Below are 18,266 nucleotides of genomic sequence, written 5' to 3'. Positions count from 1 at the left end.
TATGATAAGTTTCTTACGAAATTACTTTGCTAAAATAAAGCTGTGACTCACCATAAGATATTTTTTAAAGCTGTCTTCAAAGTAGAGTGTAAACAGATATAATAGTCATTCATATTTTCTGGTTTTTATAAATAACCTGACGCCTAGAACCACATTTTGTTTATAGACTTGATATACATATCTGATGATACTTACTTTTGTTTCAGATAAGAATTTACACCTAAAAGAAGATGTTTTGCGTATCCTGGAACACATCGATATTTGACACAGAAGTCTTAAATCGCAGATAGATATAAAAACCATGGTCTATGACCACACGTAGAATTAAACACTCATCATTATTTCTATTATCTCTTCCTCAATCGCTTCCCCTGCTCTTTTAATTACAAATCTTTTATATAGGAAATAAATATACCTACTAAATAATAAAGCACATAATAAATCAATAACATATCTTAGCGACAATATACTAAAATAACGTAAAACATATTTTTAATATTAACTCAGATTTTAAAGGATAATAAGAAAAATATATTTAGGGAGTTTAAAGTATTCATATCAAGTGAAGCCTTAGTGAGCAAGGAGGTATATACAGCTAAAGTAATATCGTGCCAAAGAGAGTAGTACAAGCTTGAAGATGTCTCACGGCGTGGTGCAGAAAAGCGAGAAGAACGGCAACGGTGCGCAGGCGCAGGATTCGTCGCGCGACAGCACGGACAGCCCGCCGCCGCCCCCCGATGGGGGATGGGGGTGGATGGTCGTCTTCGCTTCGTTCATGATCCATATTGTCAGTGAGTATTATTTTCTTTTATTTATTTTTATTCAATAATATAGATATAGTTTGCACACTTGTAAATAAGTAGGCAGGTAGATATATTTAAAATTATCCACAATTTTCATCATCATCCTCCGAGCCTTTTCCCAATCATGTTGGGGTCGGCTTCCAGTCTATCCGGATTCAGCTGAGTACCAGTGTTTTACAAGAAGCGACTGCCTATCTGACCTCCTCAACCCAGTTACCCGGGCAACCCGATACCCGTTGGTTAGACTGGTGTCAGACTTACTGGCTTCTGACTACTTGTAACGACTGCCGAGGATGTTCACTGACAGCCGCACCTACAGTTTAACGTGCCATCCGAAACACAGTCAATGGTGTCTAAGATATACTTAGAAAGTACATACAAACTTAGAAAAGTTGCATTGGTACTTGCCTGACCTGGGATCGAACACGCGTCCTCATACTTGAGAGGTTGTCCTTTACCCACTGGGCCACCACGACCACAATTATCCACAATTTTGTTCTTCAAAATCTTCATTCTTTTAAAATCTCATTAGACTTTAACTTCAACTACTAGAATTGGCACTCTTGAAAACAAGATATTTGTTTTTCCAATTGTAATTTTCATAACTTATTAACTTTCTAACATTTAGAAAATCCTTTTGTTTTCTTGACGTTTTCCTATTTAGTCAATCTGTAATAAGTTATAATAACAACGAAGCCGGTTACCGCATTGAACTTCTGCTATAGTTCGGCCATTCAGAGAATGCGTTCCTGACACGTCGCGATTGAACTGACGACGTAACTACATTCATTGATTATTGATATAATAATGTTGTTTTAATGCTCCTCAATTGTTAAAACGGTAAACAACCAGCAAAAATATTTTTATCGTAACTGCAACGCCATTGCAAAGTTACGTCGTCAGTTCAATCGCGACGTGTCAGGAACGCATTCTCTGAATGGCCGAACTATAGTAACAGTGACGAGGCAACACGCCCTTTATCATTTAATTCAGGAAAGCTTTCGCTCTCTGCTATTATAAAACCTTTAACAACATTATAACGATTTAATCCTCTAAAGACCTTGATATTTAACTCCTACTAAAATATTCCTCTGCTTCAAAATTAATGTGTACTGAACTGATATAGAAATAGACTCGAAAGGATCCTTAAGTAAAAGCCCATTAAATAAATAAAAAGCTTGATCATTGTTTATACATGCTCTTACGCGGTGTCCTGCGTGAGCGACGAACGCGACGCGACGCGACGCAACACGACGCGACGTAATGCGACGCGATGCTATACGCGACAGATGTCCTACGTGATTTTGGTCATTACTTCTCAAATCATGGAGAAGTTGTGTTACAATTTTGCTTGAAAGTTCATATTTAAAGTACAGACAGCAACAATCTTCCAACTTGTTTGTACTAATAAACGATTTCTTTAATATTTATGTTTTTTTTGTCCCACAACAATCAACGCTTCTGAATAGTTCGCGGTGTCGCGTCTGGTCGCCCTCAAAACAAGTACGCGTTACGTCGCGTCTCGCCGCAGACTGTCACATAGGCCGCATGTAGGGAATTCCTTTGAGTTGATCGCGTTCGTCGCGTTCGCAGCGTCGCGTCGCGTCGCGTTCGTCGCTCACGCAGGACACCGCGTTAGGGTTTACTACACTTTATACTTAGCCTTTCTTACAATCTATACACCTACATATTTCATCGACAGGTCTAGATTTATGTACACAATTTCAATCGCAATTCAGCTATTCACTCCGCAATAAAAATCACGTAAAAACTGAAAATGGACCTACTGAAACAAGCAAGCTTATATGGTGACCTTGACCAATAGTAATTATGAACTCTTCATTATACCAGTTTTTATACTATATATAAATCATTTAATACCCATAACAACATTTTGTTACCTCTCCTACATATACTTACCTGCCTGCGGGTCGATGACATCCGTCGGCGTCTATTTACAAATGGCTACCTAAACCTGATGGAGGTTTCATTATGTGACCTTATTTTTTTGCAAAACCATTAATATTTTATCATATCTTTATTTCGACCAATAGGGCCCTTTGGAAAAATTGGGCACTAAGTGAAATTAGGACCGGTTTCCTCACTCATGAGATAGAAGAAAAAAAATTAATTAAGTTTTCTTTCCTAGGAATTTTCCTATAGTTTTAGTACGAAAGTAGTTTTTTTTATATAATGTCCGTATGTGTGCATTGTTATTTCAAGGTTTTAATGCTCTTAAAATGTGTTATCACTGAATAATGACGCAGTTACGCGCTCATTGTATATCCACATGTCTTGTTTGAACCTAAATGTAAACATTTAAATGTATTTGTACATATTTTCACATAAAACGTATACATGTACATTCAGAAGCCCTATTTAACTTCGCACTATTTATATCTTTTATTTAACAAACATTATGATACCAGCTTCTGTGATTTAACTGCAAACATTCATGGCAATGTAATTGATGTTTGATTACACGGAGATAATAGTTGTTATCTACTATTATATTTTACAGATTCTACGTTAAGTGCTTAAGTACTTCAAATAACATTATTTTAAGAAGATAAAACAAAAATAAATATTTTAGAGTCGTTAATAAAGATAATTTTCTGAAATCACCCTCAACATTCAAGCCAGAGAATATTATTTACTGGAATAGACGTTAAAGCGCCCACACAACAGAAGTCACAACAGATCCGTTTGTCACGTCCTTTATTTTCCGACGCGGGATTTATATCTGCGTGACGTGTCAGCGTTCATATTTATAGTCCGGACACCTACTCCACAGTTCATCCCTTCACAAATAAATAATCAGACCGTGACGATGAATGTGACTATAGTGCTCTTCCACTGTTCTAGACTCGAACAAGGGGGATGTGAAATCCCGTTGTCTCAATTGCGAGGATACACATACACATTTACGCACAAGTAGAGGCGTTCAATTATGGCCTTATAAAGGAACCAACACCTTATAGACCACCTCGTCGTAAATTAAAACCTTGCACATTGAAAATATGTACTCCGTTTTCTTCTGCGCTAGAATGCGTTCGGGTCAGTGTAAAAATAATCCCACAGAATTAGAATAAGCTGCGGTGCAGCGTAGTAGCGCATCGATGCATAAAATTTCTACTATCCAACGATTTCACACGTTGTTGGCACTAAAGCTTTTGATAAATTTTCATGTGTCTACAAAATGTACACGTAATCAAACAAGTTGTATCCCATCAAATGGCGTTTATTCATTTGACGTGTTTGTGTTTGAGCAATAAGTAGATGTTTCTACGCCTCTATTTATCTACCGCTCAGAGCGTGTAATTGTTGGCTTCATAATACGCGGTATTTCACAGATATTCTGCAGGTATTGGGCGAGCGTGACAAATGCCATTGTTATGGGCGAGAATCGCGTGACAAAGAGAACAAAATTACAGAGCTTACACGTTGACGTCATTTCCCGTCAAATGAGAGATAATTTGGGTTATCAGGAGACCTAAATGAAACCATCTTTTATCTAAGTAGATCTGGACATTTAGGATCTTTTCTGGACAAAGGCAGACACTACAACAACAACGTCTTTGCACGCAATTCCTAGTACACGTATAGTCCAGTTATTGCGATTGATATAATCTCGATTAGTCTTGATCTAAGTAAATTAACCTCGAATGTCTACAATCTGATAACAAAACAAATACGCAAGTAATTGTCTACGTAGGTATAACAAAGTTTCCCTTGACTGATCAAGCGATCAATCCCCAAGGCATGATTTATTAGATTTCCACTTTCACCTCTTGCCTTCTCCTCCGCAATTTTCTCGAGACAAACCGATATACGAACAATATATTTAGCAGATGTTGGCAAAAATTGTGTTTTCTGTAGTGTGGAATGTTTTTATTTTGAGATGATATAATTAACGGTCATCGGCTTAAAATTAAAACGAATTAAGTATTTACGATTTCCGTCGACGACCTACCTAAACCTGTCGTAGCAACTGACCACTGAAATTACTTTCGATGACGATATCTACGTAATAATTCGAAATTATTTTTATCAGTACCTACAGTCCGAATATTAAATAGGATGTTGATAACAGTGTGTTGTGCCTACAATCATAAAACTGGGCGATTGCCAAGCTGATATCGTATCGAATGCTTACGCCCACTAATGGCCATTGCATTTATTACATACTTATAGGTAAATAGATACTACGAGTATTATGCAGTCAATCATCAGCGGCTTAATATTGTTATATCACAGCTTTATTTCTGTCAAAAGACTAATTAAGAAAGTTATCTTCCTAATGTCACACGAAAACATATCCTTAACTGATTACAATAAAGAGTCAAAAAATAATACTAAATTAAGATAAGTTAAAAAATGTTATGGTAACAAAAGCGATGGCAACAAAATATTATTCGTAAGAAAACATAAAAGTAAATTTCATTATTCTGAAGGTAAGCGTTTGTTTTTCATAAGCAATTGGTATTTTAAAGAAGCCTTGTAAAATTTCATGCTCAAACGGCGAGTTTCAGGAATCATGTTACTTACACGGTGGGCGATTAAAGCCTTACATACAATTTTAATTAAATGGTCTATCTTACGATCGAGGAATAACTCTTTGTCTTTGTTACGATTTCATTAAATCAAATCGTGACACACAAGTGGCAGATACTTAATTGAACTCTTAATTAGTAGGTTTAAAACAATTTGTCAGGTTCTTCTCCTTATCAAATGATAACTTCATCGTTTATGTAATAATTAGAGCAAATTGAGCTGTGATTTAAAATACGTAATAACGTGACTGATAATATTCAAGGTAACTTTTTTACACGCTTTTTATTAGCTTCACCTGTATGTTTGTATGTTTGTAACCGACTTCTTTGGGCGCGATTTTGACCCACTTTAAACGGCCAGATTTCGTTCAAACTTTGTAGATTTATTGAGGACCGATGACAATACACTAATTTGATAAAATTATTCCATTTTTAACCGACTTCCCAAAAAGGAGTAGGTTACACATACACATCGATTACTCCGAGGTTTATAGACCGATTTACGTGATTCTTTTTTTGTTCGACTCGGAATAGCTGCCAGTTGGTCCCATAGTCATCAGGTCAGGATCTGATGATGGAAACCCTGAGAAATCGAGGGCAACCTTCAAAAGTTGTAGGCATACATAGGGTAAAAACTTGACACTCAGGTGTACGCCTAAAAGCACTATTCAACTGTGAAGATTTGGAGCTGACCTGATGATGGAGACCAGAGAGGGTCGAGGGAACTCGACAACTAAATATGTAAACTACCTCGTGTTTGGGCTTAAATTATTTCTATTGACAAGACCTTTGCAACAGTGAAGGTTTAGAGCTGACCTGATGATGGAGACCAGAGAAAGTCGAGGGAACTCGACAACTGAATATGTAAACTACCTCGTGTTTGGGCTTAAATTATTCGTATTGACAAGACCTATGCAACAGTGAAGGTTTGGAGCTGACCTGATGATGGAGACCAGAGAAAGTCGAGGGAACTCGACAACTGAATATGTAAAATACCTCGTTTGGACTTATATTCTTTGTATTGATGAGAACTTCCCACATGTATGGATAGTGACAACTATTCATATCACTGAAAAGCTTTAAATAAATAACCTTTTTACAAAAAAATTAAACCGACTTCCCAAAACACTAAAAAGCAAAAAAAAAACTAATTTTAGGTGCATCGGCCTAGAAGTCGGTGGCAAAATTAACTTAGTAACATCCATTAGACACCGACTTCTAGGCTTTTCAATTTGCAAAATATGATTTTTGTTAATTTATATAATTTTCATCTATAGTCGATAAGGTAAGAAAATTAATTAAAATTTTCTAGAATTTTTCTCTACAGTCGATAAGGCAGGACTCGATGTTAATTTTTATTTCCAATAATTATCTTTAGCCGTTTTCTCTAATATTGACAAATTTTTGTATACTAAAAAGAATTATAATAGTTTTAAAACAAACTAAAAAGTAGAAAATAAATAATAGTTTTAAAAAAAACTAAAAAACACGCTTTTTATAGAAAAATAAACTAAAAAATAGAAAATAAATTTTAATGAATTTAAATTAAGAAAACAGTGTTAAAAATTTCAATGAATATAAATTAATAATAGTGTGAATACAAAAAAAATATTTAAAAAAAGCGTGGGGTGCTTTTTAAGATATTATCGAAATGAAAATCACTGTACTCATATCTGTCAATAAAATATTTATAACTATTGACACCATGCACCCCACGCTTTTTTTTAATATATATTTTTTTTTGTATTCACACTATTATTAATTTATATTCATTGAAATTTTTAACACTGTTTTCTTAATTTAAATTCATTAAAATTTATTTTCTATTTTTTAGTTTATTTTTCTATAAAAAGCGTGTTTTTTAGTTTTTTTTTAAACTATTATTTTTATATTTGTCATTTACACATTCTGCGTTAAAACGACACGCGCAATCTCATTGCACGTGTGAAGAAATAGTCAGTTCTTATTTCAAAGCGAAGTTTGAAATTCTATATGGATCCCTGAAACGTCAATACTCTTCGCGTATGTAGGTAATCTATATTACATATAGCTCTTTCATTTCCCTCAGATATTTGCAAACTGATCCATTACTGCATTACTTATACACATTATACTGATTTATGAAAAGACAATCTAATAATTTAGCAACCATATATCAGACTGAACGATATTTCCGATGAGATCTTCGATTGTTTTACGAGATAATAACATTCCTTCAGTATCGATAAGTATCGATAACTGAGGCCTATGATCCCTTAGACACGAGCCACAAATCCGTGTTGCGCGTGCTGTGTGCACCCGGGCCCGCCGCTAGCTGTTTGTTCGCCCGCGTGCAAAACTGATTATGCCGCCCTACGACTACATACGTTTTGTCAAAAAATATATAAGGGGGGGGGGCGGATCCAGGTGGTCCGGACCCCCCCCCCCCCCCCGCCCATTCATATCCATCTTACTTGTCCAACAGAAAAAAATATGTACATGCACCGCTCTGATTGCAGAAAACCCTACCTACTTTTGGATAAATAACTATTGCAATACATAACATACATTACACATAACTTTTTATTTACTTGAAATGTTCAGAGTAACCTAAGCCCTAAGCAGTCCTGGGTTAGCCCATAAGCAAACTAAGCAATTGCTTAGGGCATCAATGCAGTGCAATCATTACCCAAGTGGCCCCTATGTATTGAAAGATTGTGATTAACTTAAACTAACGCACTTAAATATCTATAACATAGATATTTATATATTTAATATTGAAAGTCGTGGATTGAAAGATTGAAAGTCGTGGTGGCCTAGTGGGTAAAAGACCAACCTCTCAAGTATGAGGGCGCGGGTTCGATCCCAGGTCAGGCAAGTACCAATGCAACTTTTCTAAGTTTGTATGTACTTTCTAAGTATATCTTAGACACCATTGACTGTGTTTCGGATGGCACGTTAAACTGTAGGTCCCGGCTGTCATTAAACATCCTTGGCAGTCGTTACGGGTAGTCAGAAGCCAGTAAGTCTGACACCAGTCTAACCAAGGGGTATCGGGTTGCCCAGGTAACTGGGTTGAGGAGGTCAGATAGGCAGTCGCTTCTTGTAAAGCACTGGTACTCAGCTGAATCCGGTTAGACTGGAAGCCGACCCCAACATGATTGGGAAAAAGGCTCGGAGGATGATGACTTAAATATCTATAACAATGTTTAAAGTCAGTAAAATACGTTATTTGGTGGGTTTCCCGTTGAAAAATCATAAGACACTTTCCATATGTAAGTAAGCGCGAGCGGAGCGAGCGCGAAATTTTTATTTTTAAAGGACACAAAACAAAAAAAAATCACTGTAAATTAACAAAGCAAAGTCAAAAAGTAAGATATGCACAGAAGTGAAGTGCAAAAGCCGCGAGCGAAGCGAGCGCGATTTTTTCCTTAGAGTTTTCATGAAGTGAACATATATTATCATAAAAAGCCATAACGGACGTGCGCGAAAATTGTTTATTCGGAATTGAATGCCTCAACAATTAAACAAAGATAAAATGCGATATCTGACATGGAGCCGCGAGCGCAGCGAGCGCGAATTTTTTTGGGGATGCAAAGGGTGAAACAGTCAAAATTGATAGGAGACGACCAAAGCTAGGGCGGCTTTTTCCGAAATTTTATTGGTTTAATTTTGCCGCCCCCTAAATAGCATTTGCCCCACGCTACGCCACTGGTTGATCTTAAATCGTTTTTAAGAATCTTTAATTTTGAAAATGTCCTTTCAACAGATGTACCTAACTGAAATCGGCAGTATACGTAATATTCTTAGCGCTATTGCTGAGTTCGGAAATATTGAAATCAAATCATTAGTAAAAAGATATTGTATTTTTTAAATATTACGTGATAACTCGCTAGATTTGCCGCCCCCTAGGACGTGCCGCCCGCGTGCTGTGCACGCGCTGCACGCCCGCTTACGGCGGGCCTGTGTGCACCGGCTTACACATGCAAGTAAACACATCGATAATACATGGAGAACAAAAGACTAGTGGAGATGTCATAACAGAAAATCTAAGCGCGCTAAAATGCGGGGACGAGGAACGTTACTATTTCTGCCATTAAGCATCTTTTTTGGATCCCGGCTATTTTTTGTTAAATATCATAAATCGTTGAAAGATGTCTGAAAGAACCTGAATGCCTCCTTAGTTCACTTGGAACTGATCGTTTAGGGCATGCCCATCTTGCCCACTGTATGTATTTGACCTGGAAGAAGGCACCTGACATACCTAACTTATGGCATCTCTACTCATCTTCTTTCCTGACTCCGTGGATAGGTACTTAGTTATACTCGTATTAGGTTTGCAGCGGATAAACACACTAACACAATGGCTCATTTACTTTGAGTATACCATTGATTCAACCATGGATATGATATATGGCTCTATTGATAAATAACTAGTTGGTTGTCCTTGGATTCTGGGTTTTATTTCGTTAAAATATCCAAAAAGTGCCCTCAAATTGTCATCTCAAGGAATTGTCAGTTTAGTAGAATTCTTTCTTGTCTGAGAACTTAACTTTCGTCACAAATGACATAAGTTGAATAAGTCGCGAGGTCAGAAAGGCATCTCAAATAACTGGAACCGCCCGCAATATTCTGGAAAAATACAGATAGAATTTAGAAGTAGGTATGCTTATATTATCTTTAGAGGTTTATTCTGTGGGTTAACTTGTTTTTAGATCAGTCAGTAGGTCGCGGTTTATTCTTTCTCTGTAACATTTATCAAGAATATTATTTTTATTTATCTTTCGGACTTTTGAATGTAACACATTTGAGATAAACCAACCAAATCCATGAATGTGCTACTTTAGTGACACGTTTTGTTTACCCTCTTCACAAAACATTCTGGTTCAATTGAGGTCGACCCATTTTTGTTATTTTAGGGTGGAGGTTTTTCTTATTGAAGTACAATTATTTTCCGGTCATGGCTAAAACGCAATGCAGTTGAAAAAAATCATGACACTAAAATATAACAGGTTGGAAAAGATGTGTGGATGCTTTTCGGGTACTAAGTAGTTCCCTCAGGACGCGGGTGAAACCGCGTTGATTAGCAAGTATCAAATAACAACTTCAACTGACCGGTAATTGCATTGTGCTACCTACCCATGCTACGACGTAAAATTATTTTCCTAACTACCATATAACTTATATGCTTTATTCTTTGCAATAAATAATGATTTCATACAAGACTAGTAAATATTTATGAGAAGATAATGTAGATGTATGTGCATGTTTATACATGAATATGGTTTAAATAAAATATTTCAAGATTTATTGTATTTTCAAGTGCAGTTATATCATTTATATATGCTATTGTTGTTTCTCAAAGGTTTTGTTGTTATGTTATCTTGTTGTTGGTTAAATTGATAGAGTCCTAAAGTTAATCTTATTTTTAGCTGACTTCCAAAAAAGGAGGAGGTTCTATGTCCCTTTTTTATAAGATAAACTTATTGAAACAAAATTATTCTGTAGTTTTTACAAAATTATTCTGTGTTTTTTACGTGACAAAATTGCAGTATCACTGCGAGTATAAATTATATATAACACATATTTATAGTTTATGTTATGAACAAAGTGACCTCTTTGTTGATCTATTATTGTTATCAGTGCAGACATTGGCCGACGACCTCTCGCTATAATATTTATCAAAACAATAATATAGTCATGACATTGCCGCTCCTTATAATGTAACCAACCATATAAAGTATGTATATTTCTACAAAATAGTTTAACTGCGGGCTCATTTTTCTTTTGGAAGAAAGACAATCGTTTTTCAATTTCCATAGAACTAGGCATACGGAAAAATTATCACAAATACACTAAAAATAAACAAGCTACATAAATATAAACTATTTTCATATCTACTACCTCATTCTGAAGGTATTTTTGTAAGTTTCTAGAGGTGCGAAAGTATTTATTATCAGTATGAAACCAGAAATCTTTTTCTAGACTCCTCAAACATTGACAAGATCATATGTTTTCTTTGCTTTTCATCACGATGTGATCATAACTTGATTGCATTGCGGATAAAACTGTTTCATTTCACGAAATATTTCTGTAAATATTTCTCCTGAAATACAACAAGGATTGTAGTCTTTATATAAAGCTATCGTGGCAAGAAACGATTCGTCGCTTATTTCTTTCAGTAGGGTCAAAGTTTGCAAGTTTCTGCCAATAATACCGTACAACCACAGTTTAGATATATTCTCTTGTAAACAGTTGTGAAGCTGCCTACGCTGAACGTTCGTAAAAATGTCACTCACACACTCATCGGCATCGATGAGCTTTTATCGGTGCTCACGGTGCTGTCAGTACTGAGTGTCGTGCACCGAGCACATGCTTGTATGACATTGTAACGAACATTAGTACGTAGCTTCACAACTGTCTACAAGAGAATATATCTAAACTGTGGTACAACTGAAGTTTACGGAAAAGATTTCAAGATTTTGACAATCTTATCTGGAATAAATAAGAATCATATATACAGATCTAAATCAACATAAATTATTAGATAAATAGTTTCCTAGATCAGTCACGCTAATAAGCATTTCTTATCATATAATATGATACGAACCTAACACAACTCAGCAATCGGGGATTATAGGTAGGTAAATTATATTAGATAATTTGATTTTGTAAGTAGGTCAAAATAAATAAACTTTAATAGACAATAAGACTTATAAGGAAGGCAATGTAAATAAACTTAATTTAATAAGTTCAAATATTATAATCAAAGTATTTCCAAAGTTATTCTATTCAAGGTAGCTTAACAACATTAAAACAATAACTCTAGGCAAATCAATAATAAAAACTCGAGCATTACTTTTATAGTAATAAACTAAAAATAGGTAACTAAGATAATTTGAAGACTGCAATAATTAAAACGATTGCAGTTTATTTTCGAACTTTGAACGATGATAACTTTACCTAGTATCATTATGAAGGCTATCAATCTTATCTAGTTTGAATCGTGTGTGGTCTGAAGAATACCTATGAATAGAAATGTACCTTAAAACAAAATAACGACTATAACTTAAAGTCCATAAACCTATATTTTTATGCAACCTGTACTAAAAAAAATTTAGCTCGGGGGAAGGATTTTATTTTCTTAGAAGAAATGTATTTTTAGCTTTGGACCCGTTGGGAACGAATTTGTGGAGCAAGTGACTCTTTGTAAATTAAAATGTACTGGGGTTCGTACAAAAAACTGATTTCCATCAATAATAGCAAATTATGATTAAGTATCTACATACTTAAGATAACGATAATATGTTATGTATTAGATTATCTATTTTCAGCTGTTTTATAGTTATGGTAACGATAAAGTAGGTATAATATAAATAGATTAAATTAAGCTTCTCGTAATAAATGTGATAATCTTTTCATATCAACACCAAACAATATACCGTGATTTATATCTTTACAGTAGCATTCATTTTGAATAGGAATAATTTATAGTGTTTCATAATTGAAAACAATACAGGTAATATAGAGGTGAAATATTTATCAGAGGATATAAATAAACTAAAACGGCATCAACAATAAAAATTGAATACCAGTAATCGAAGATTATATCCATATTACTGAGCAAAAACATATTAAAAGAACAAAATTCAGAATCATTCAAAGCCACTCACATACCTACATATGTTGGAATTAGAGGTGAGCGTACCAAAAAAACGAAATAAGATCCATGTCTGAGTAATGCCCAGGATATTAAAGGGACGAGATGAGAGCGTCGATATGTCATACTCGATTACCGTGACCTTCCCTTCGCAATTTTCCTGGAATTAGCAGTTCAGGTAACCCCAACGTTGTCATGAAAAGCTTTGCGCTACGGAGAATGGAAAGATAGCGGAGATGCTGTAAGGAAGGTAGGTCAGGCGCCTTCTTGTAGGTCCGGCAGGCGTGATTAGTTTTTAGAACTAACGAGGCTTTCAGGTTCCTTGTCATATCAAAAGCAATCTGTCAAAGATTGGTCTTTATTGATTGGTGATTTAATTTTGAAAATAACGGACGGGTTCTATAGAAGAGAGTTAAGAAGTTCTATAGGAGCTAGTAAGGTTCCTCGTCCTATGAACACCCACATTTAGGCGAGCTTCTTTCAAATAAGATTTTGCGTTATGACATCTCCGCTAGTCATTTTGCTCTTTATGCTTTGCGCTAATTCGAGACCAGCGATGTATGGCAAGTCAAGGCCAGTGTGCCATTTAGATAGGCGCTCCCGTGTTTCACTGAACCTGCCATTGCGGATGTTTGGCCACAACACTATCAAGATTTATTTATGCTTCCATCGTAAATATTAATTGTATGTTAACTCCACGATTTATAGAATGTTTTTCGTATAGGTACTAGGTTTTGGAAACCTTCGTGTGGAAGTCTGCCAAGTTTTAGTTTAATCACAGTTTTTTTTTCGCCAACGGATATCTCTTAATCTTCTAAACCGAGTTACAAGTGGACGAAACCCGCCCCGAATTGATCGCAAAAATCTTTGGTTGACTGGCCCTTAAACCAACTTTATTACAGAGATCCTTCTACATTTCCCAGTGATACAAAAAGTGGTAAATGTAAAAGAAAAAGAAAGCAAAATAAAATGTTGAAACCACATTTCGGGTATTTTTTTGTTAAAATTTATATATTCACACTTCACAGTCTGAATTATGAAGCCCAATAAATGCGACTCGGCCGTACCTTGTATGCGTAAGAAGGTACAAATGAGCAGGAATTTAATAAACTTATTTGTTCAGAAGCAATCTGCACCAATTGACAATTTACATGTCGGGGCCGACGACCTCGTACGCCGTAATTAACTGCAGGTCTGTTAGTTCATTTCAATATCGGTATTTGCACAACGCTAGTCTAAATATCTAATATTAGATACTGATAATTACTACTTGGAATCTGTTTTTCGCAGATTCAGAGGAAAACGATTGTACTCGATCGTTAATGCTAAGGACGCCATGAACTGGCTTAAACCCGTCGGAATTCAAACGACGTAATTGAAAATCATTAATCGTGACATTGTTTTACCATGTAATAAGGTCGGGCGTTCCTTTGACTTGGGATTCTATTTGTTAAGGGAAATGTTTCATTTTCATTAAATATTTTCTAGCCGTTTTTATATTGAATTAAAGGAATTATATTTCTTTGCCCGAAAAACTTATAGGTTAAACTTGTGATCGCGTGTGGTACCAACTAATCGCTTTGTAGAAAAAAGTTACTATATTTTCCAGAAGTGCATTAAGTAGGCAGTATTTTGCGTCTCAATAGAAAACCTGCTATTACTTCTATCATAGGCTCTGTGGAGCAAAGGCGGCAAATAATATTTAAATCGATTCACAAAAAAAATTACTATTGTATCCAAAAAGTTCAAGTACTCGTTAGATTTAATTCTTAAACTCGCCTTTGCATTTTCCTAATAAGCTTCTTTACGATGGTTTACACTAGGCAATTGTGGCCAGTAAAAGTCCAAAGTAACAAAATCACTCACAGGCGTACATATAGCTATAAGAATTAGATTTGTTACCTTCTTCGCTCCTATTTCATAGTTTTTCACTGTCTGGGACCGCCAGAAATTCCTTCGCGTGTAGATAAAAATACTGTATCCAAATGTCAATACATCATTTGACATCGACCTCCCGGTAACATTATTTTTCTATATTATGATTAATGTGGGAGAACATTTCGGAAGAAGTCAGATTCCAAGAAAGAGTAAAAATAGAATGCCTTTTTCCGTGAAATCCATTTTGCAAGGAGTCACAAAAATTATCCACCACTCAAGTAAGCTGTGAGATTTATTACACACACACCTACTTCCCCCTGACAACGTTATTGACGTGTTTTATGATTCAATATGGCGCCGGGATAAACTCATAGACGATCCTTATGAAAGAATGAGTCCGTCCGGATTAGCTTACACAACTTCATCAAAGTTGGATCAAAGTTAACGTCTTCTCACAGATTATTAATGTGATTATTGGCGAAATTCTACGAAGTTTGTCCATGATATTCCTTTAGAAGTGACGGGCTATCCAGCTCGCTTAAATATACATGATACAAGTTTGCCGTTTCGAGCGAAAGCTCTTGAATGAACAATAGTTTTATCCTATTACTTTTTAAGGAGAAGGCAGTTACAATATTGTTCTAAATATTGTATCTCATCTCTATCCTAGACTTTTCCTACAATGGTATCGATGCTTCAATCTACAACTTCATTGACATCTTATTGATCATCCGTTATCTTGTGCTCCTCTACGTGCATGACAAAGATTGATGTTTTTAAATCACGCGTAGAACTCGTATCTCTTAAAAGCATGATACCTACTGTCTAGTTCACAAAGTTGTTACCAGCCACGTGGTTACAATTTATAAAATAACTAATTCAAATTTTACATTCCTACATTCTTTGAAATATGTATGTAGAATATTAAGATTGATTATCTCATCATATCTTCCTATTCGCGGCAAAAGAGTACTTAATCAAAACTCCGACATGTAGCTTCTACTTGAATAATTTGGGTTGAAATTGAAAACTGCCAGCGCTGAGCATTCATGAGCAACATGAAAACTCATTTTCCTCAATTTCCTCGCAAATTGAAAGCAAAACATGAACAGCTGATACGCTTTAATTTTAGCGTACGAAATAAAATGTTTTGCTTGATCTGCTCCTATTTATAAACTGTAAAAGCCAATAACAACACCACGGCAACAACGATAGACGTTCAGTGCTGAATTATTTACTCTCGTATAAATTAAATAATAGATATTTCCGTTTTTAACATTTTATTGATTTGAGTGGCATGGTTTTTCAGGTAGCCGATTATCTATTAGATTATCCATCCAATTCGAAATAGCCCGACCGCTATAAGAACCATCCTCGCGGTGGGCCCTCTGGGCAGGACAGTCAATTTATCCTAAGCGGCGTATTTGATCATAAAATACATCTCCTTTACGTAAACGACGAAATTAAAATGCGACTGAGGAAGGAAAAAATGTAATTTGCGTAAGTTCCTTACGAAGTTAAACCGAATAATGTATAAGTTATATAGCTTTGAAGTCGTCTGGAGATATCTGCGCTCTAAATTACCCGCCCACAAAGAGACCTATAGTAAGCTCAGTGGTCCCTCTATTGTCGTGATCTTTGATTGTCACGACACTATTCGAAACCTTTTATCACTAGATCGTACTCCATTAGACACATCAAAAGTTCTTAATTGAATTAGCAAAAGCATATGTCTTTTACTACCCGATGCTATCTACATTTATTTGTCTCAAAATGTCGAATACATTTTTAATGTAAGGCGTATCTCGGACAGACGGAGCATTTTTTTCCTCACTCACAGAAAGCACAAAAGCAGAACAAACCACTTACATTTTAAATTTTCAAACTCGACTATTCTTCACGTACGATCCTCCTGGTCTTAAATATCACTTATCGCTATAAAGATTTTTTTCTTTCGCTTCAATGAATGGCAAAGGAAGTCCCTTTGACGTCGACTCTCGTCCTATTGTCAGCGCATGCCTTTGTTTAGTAGTGGTCGCGTATTCACCCAGTTCCTCACTTCATCGATATTATACCTGCATATGCCTATCATGTTAACCTACTTCGTCATAAAAGTGTGACGTTATTGTACACACTCAAGCGATCGACGATCACTGATGGAGTGAGTGGTTATGGACTTCATATTTGTTTGTTTGAGATGTGTTTTCTTGTCATCGATTGATTCCTTGATACTGATTTCCATAATAATGCAAATATGGGATCAAAAACATACCATAGCATGTACTTCTAAGAAAATAAACATGACTAAAACCTTACAATAGCTTTTCCTTCACAACTTCTCAGTTGTAATTTATACTAGGAACGTTATAAAAGTATACGACTACAAGAACTTTTAATTAAATAATTGTACCCATCTTAGTTAAAGTTTTCCTTTTAACAAAAATTGAATATTGTAATTTGCATTTAATTACAAGTTCCCTTCAGAATTAATAACGACTTGAATGTTTTTCGTTACAGCCGATGGCATGACCTATTCGTTCGGCGTGTTCTATGCAGAGTTCCTGACCTACTTCGATGAGGGCAAAGGCAAGACTGCGTGGATCGTGTCTATCCTCGTAGGGGTCACACTTAGTTCGGGTAAGTAATCAATTTAATACAACGCAATTTCGCCTTTGAGCATTCAACTCTGACGAAATAATGATGCCATCAACGGAGAGCTTATGTTGTAGATCCCAACCGTGGCCGACCCTAATGATTTACTACATTTCTAAATAGTTGTTTGAATATCCTTGCTACTTCAACCGATAAATTGACTTTACTCTGTCCTGAACAAAGTTTGTTTGAATAACTGGAAATATTTGATTCAAATAATAAATTTCATTTAAAACAGATGAATCATTTGGCAATTATTCATCTACATAGCAGATATGACTCGAACTCTGGTCCTTTGCAGCATATGCGAGATAACAAAAACAGCATAGTATCAAACACTACGTTTATTCAAAACTCAAAATCTAGGTTAATTTATATCAGTTAGACATTTGTTTTGAAATTCCATTTATTTAAAAAAGCTACAACAACGTTTGAAGGTCAAATGTCTAATTTATTCTTTGTAATTATTCCAGGTCCTATATCAAGTTCGTTGGTGAACCGCTGGGGATGTCGCGCGGTGACGGTGGGCGGAGCACTGCTCGCGTCTGTGTGCGTGGTGCTGTCGGCCTTCGCGAACAACGTGCTCACGCTCATCTTCACCATCGGCGTCGGCACCGGCTTCGGCTTCGGCCTCATCTACCTCCCCGCCATCGTCAGCGTTACAGTATGGTTCGAACGCTACAGAAGTCTTGCCACTGGTAATTTTACTGTTCTGTCACTTTTTTTTTATTGCGGTAAGTC

At 35.8% G+C, this 18,266-nt stretch overlaps 1 protein-coding gene across 2 annotated transcripts in view; it reads left to right on the top strand.

Moving 5' to 3' along the window:
• Positions 1–18,266, top strand: part of LOC124645880 (monocarboxylate transporter 12) — a 40,845-nt gene that overhangs the window by 20,159 nt on the left and 2,420 nt on the right. For both annotated transcript variants that reach the window (XM_047185855.1, XM_047185854.1), the window contains exons 2-4: positions 207–791; positions 17,391–17,510; positions 17,999–18,223. In XM_047185855.1, coding sequence (XP_047041811.1) covers positions 638–791; positions 17,391–17,510; positions 17,999–18,223 — 499 coding nt within the window. In that variant the 5' untranslated portion in view covers positions 207–637. The remainder of the gene's footprint in view (positions 1–206; positions 792–17,390; positions 17,511–17,998; positions 18,224–18,266) is intronic.

This window comes from Helicoverpa zea, chromosome 3, assembly GCF_022581195.2.
Source record: "Helicoverpa zea isolate HzStark_Cry1AcR chromosome 3, ilHelZeax1.1, whole genome shotgun sequence".
Classification (NCBI taxonomy): Eukaryota; Metazoa; Arthropoda; class Insecta; order Lepidoptera; family Noctuidae; genus Helicoverpa; species Helicoverpa zea.
The sequence above is the reverse complement of the archived record's forward strand: the minus strand, read 5'-3'. Positions and strand labels throughout refer to the sequence as shown.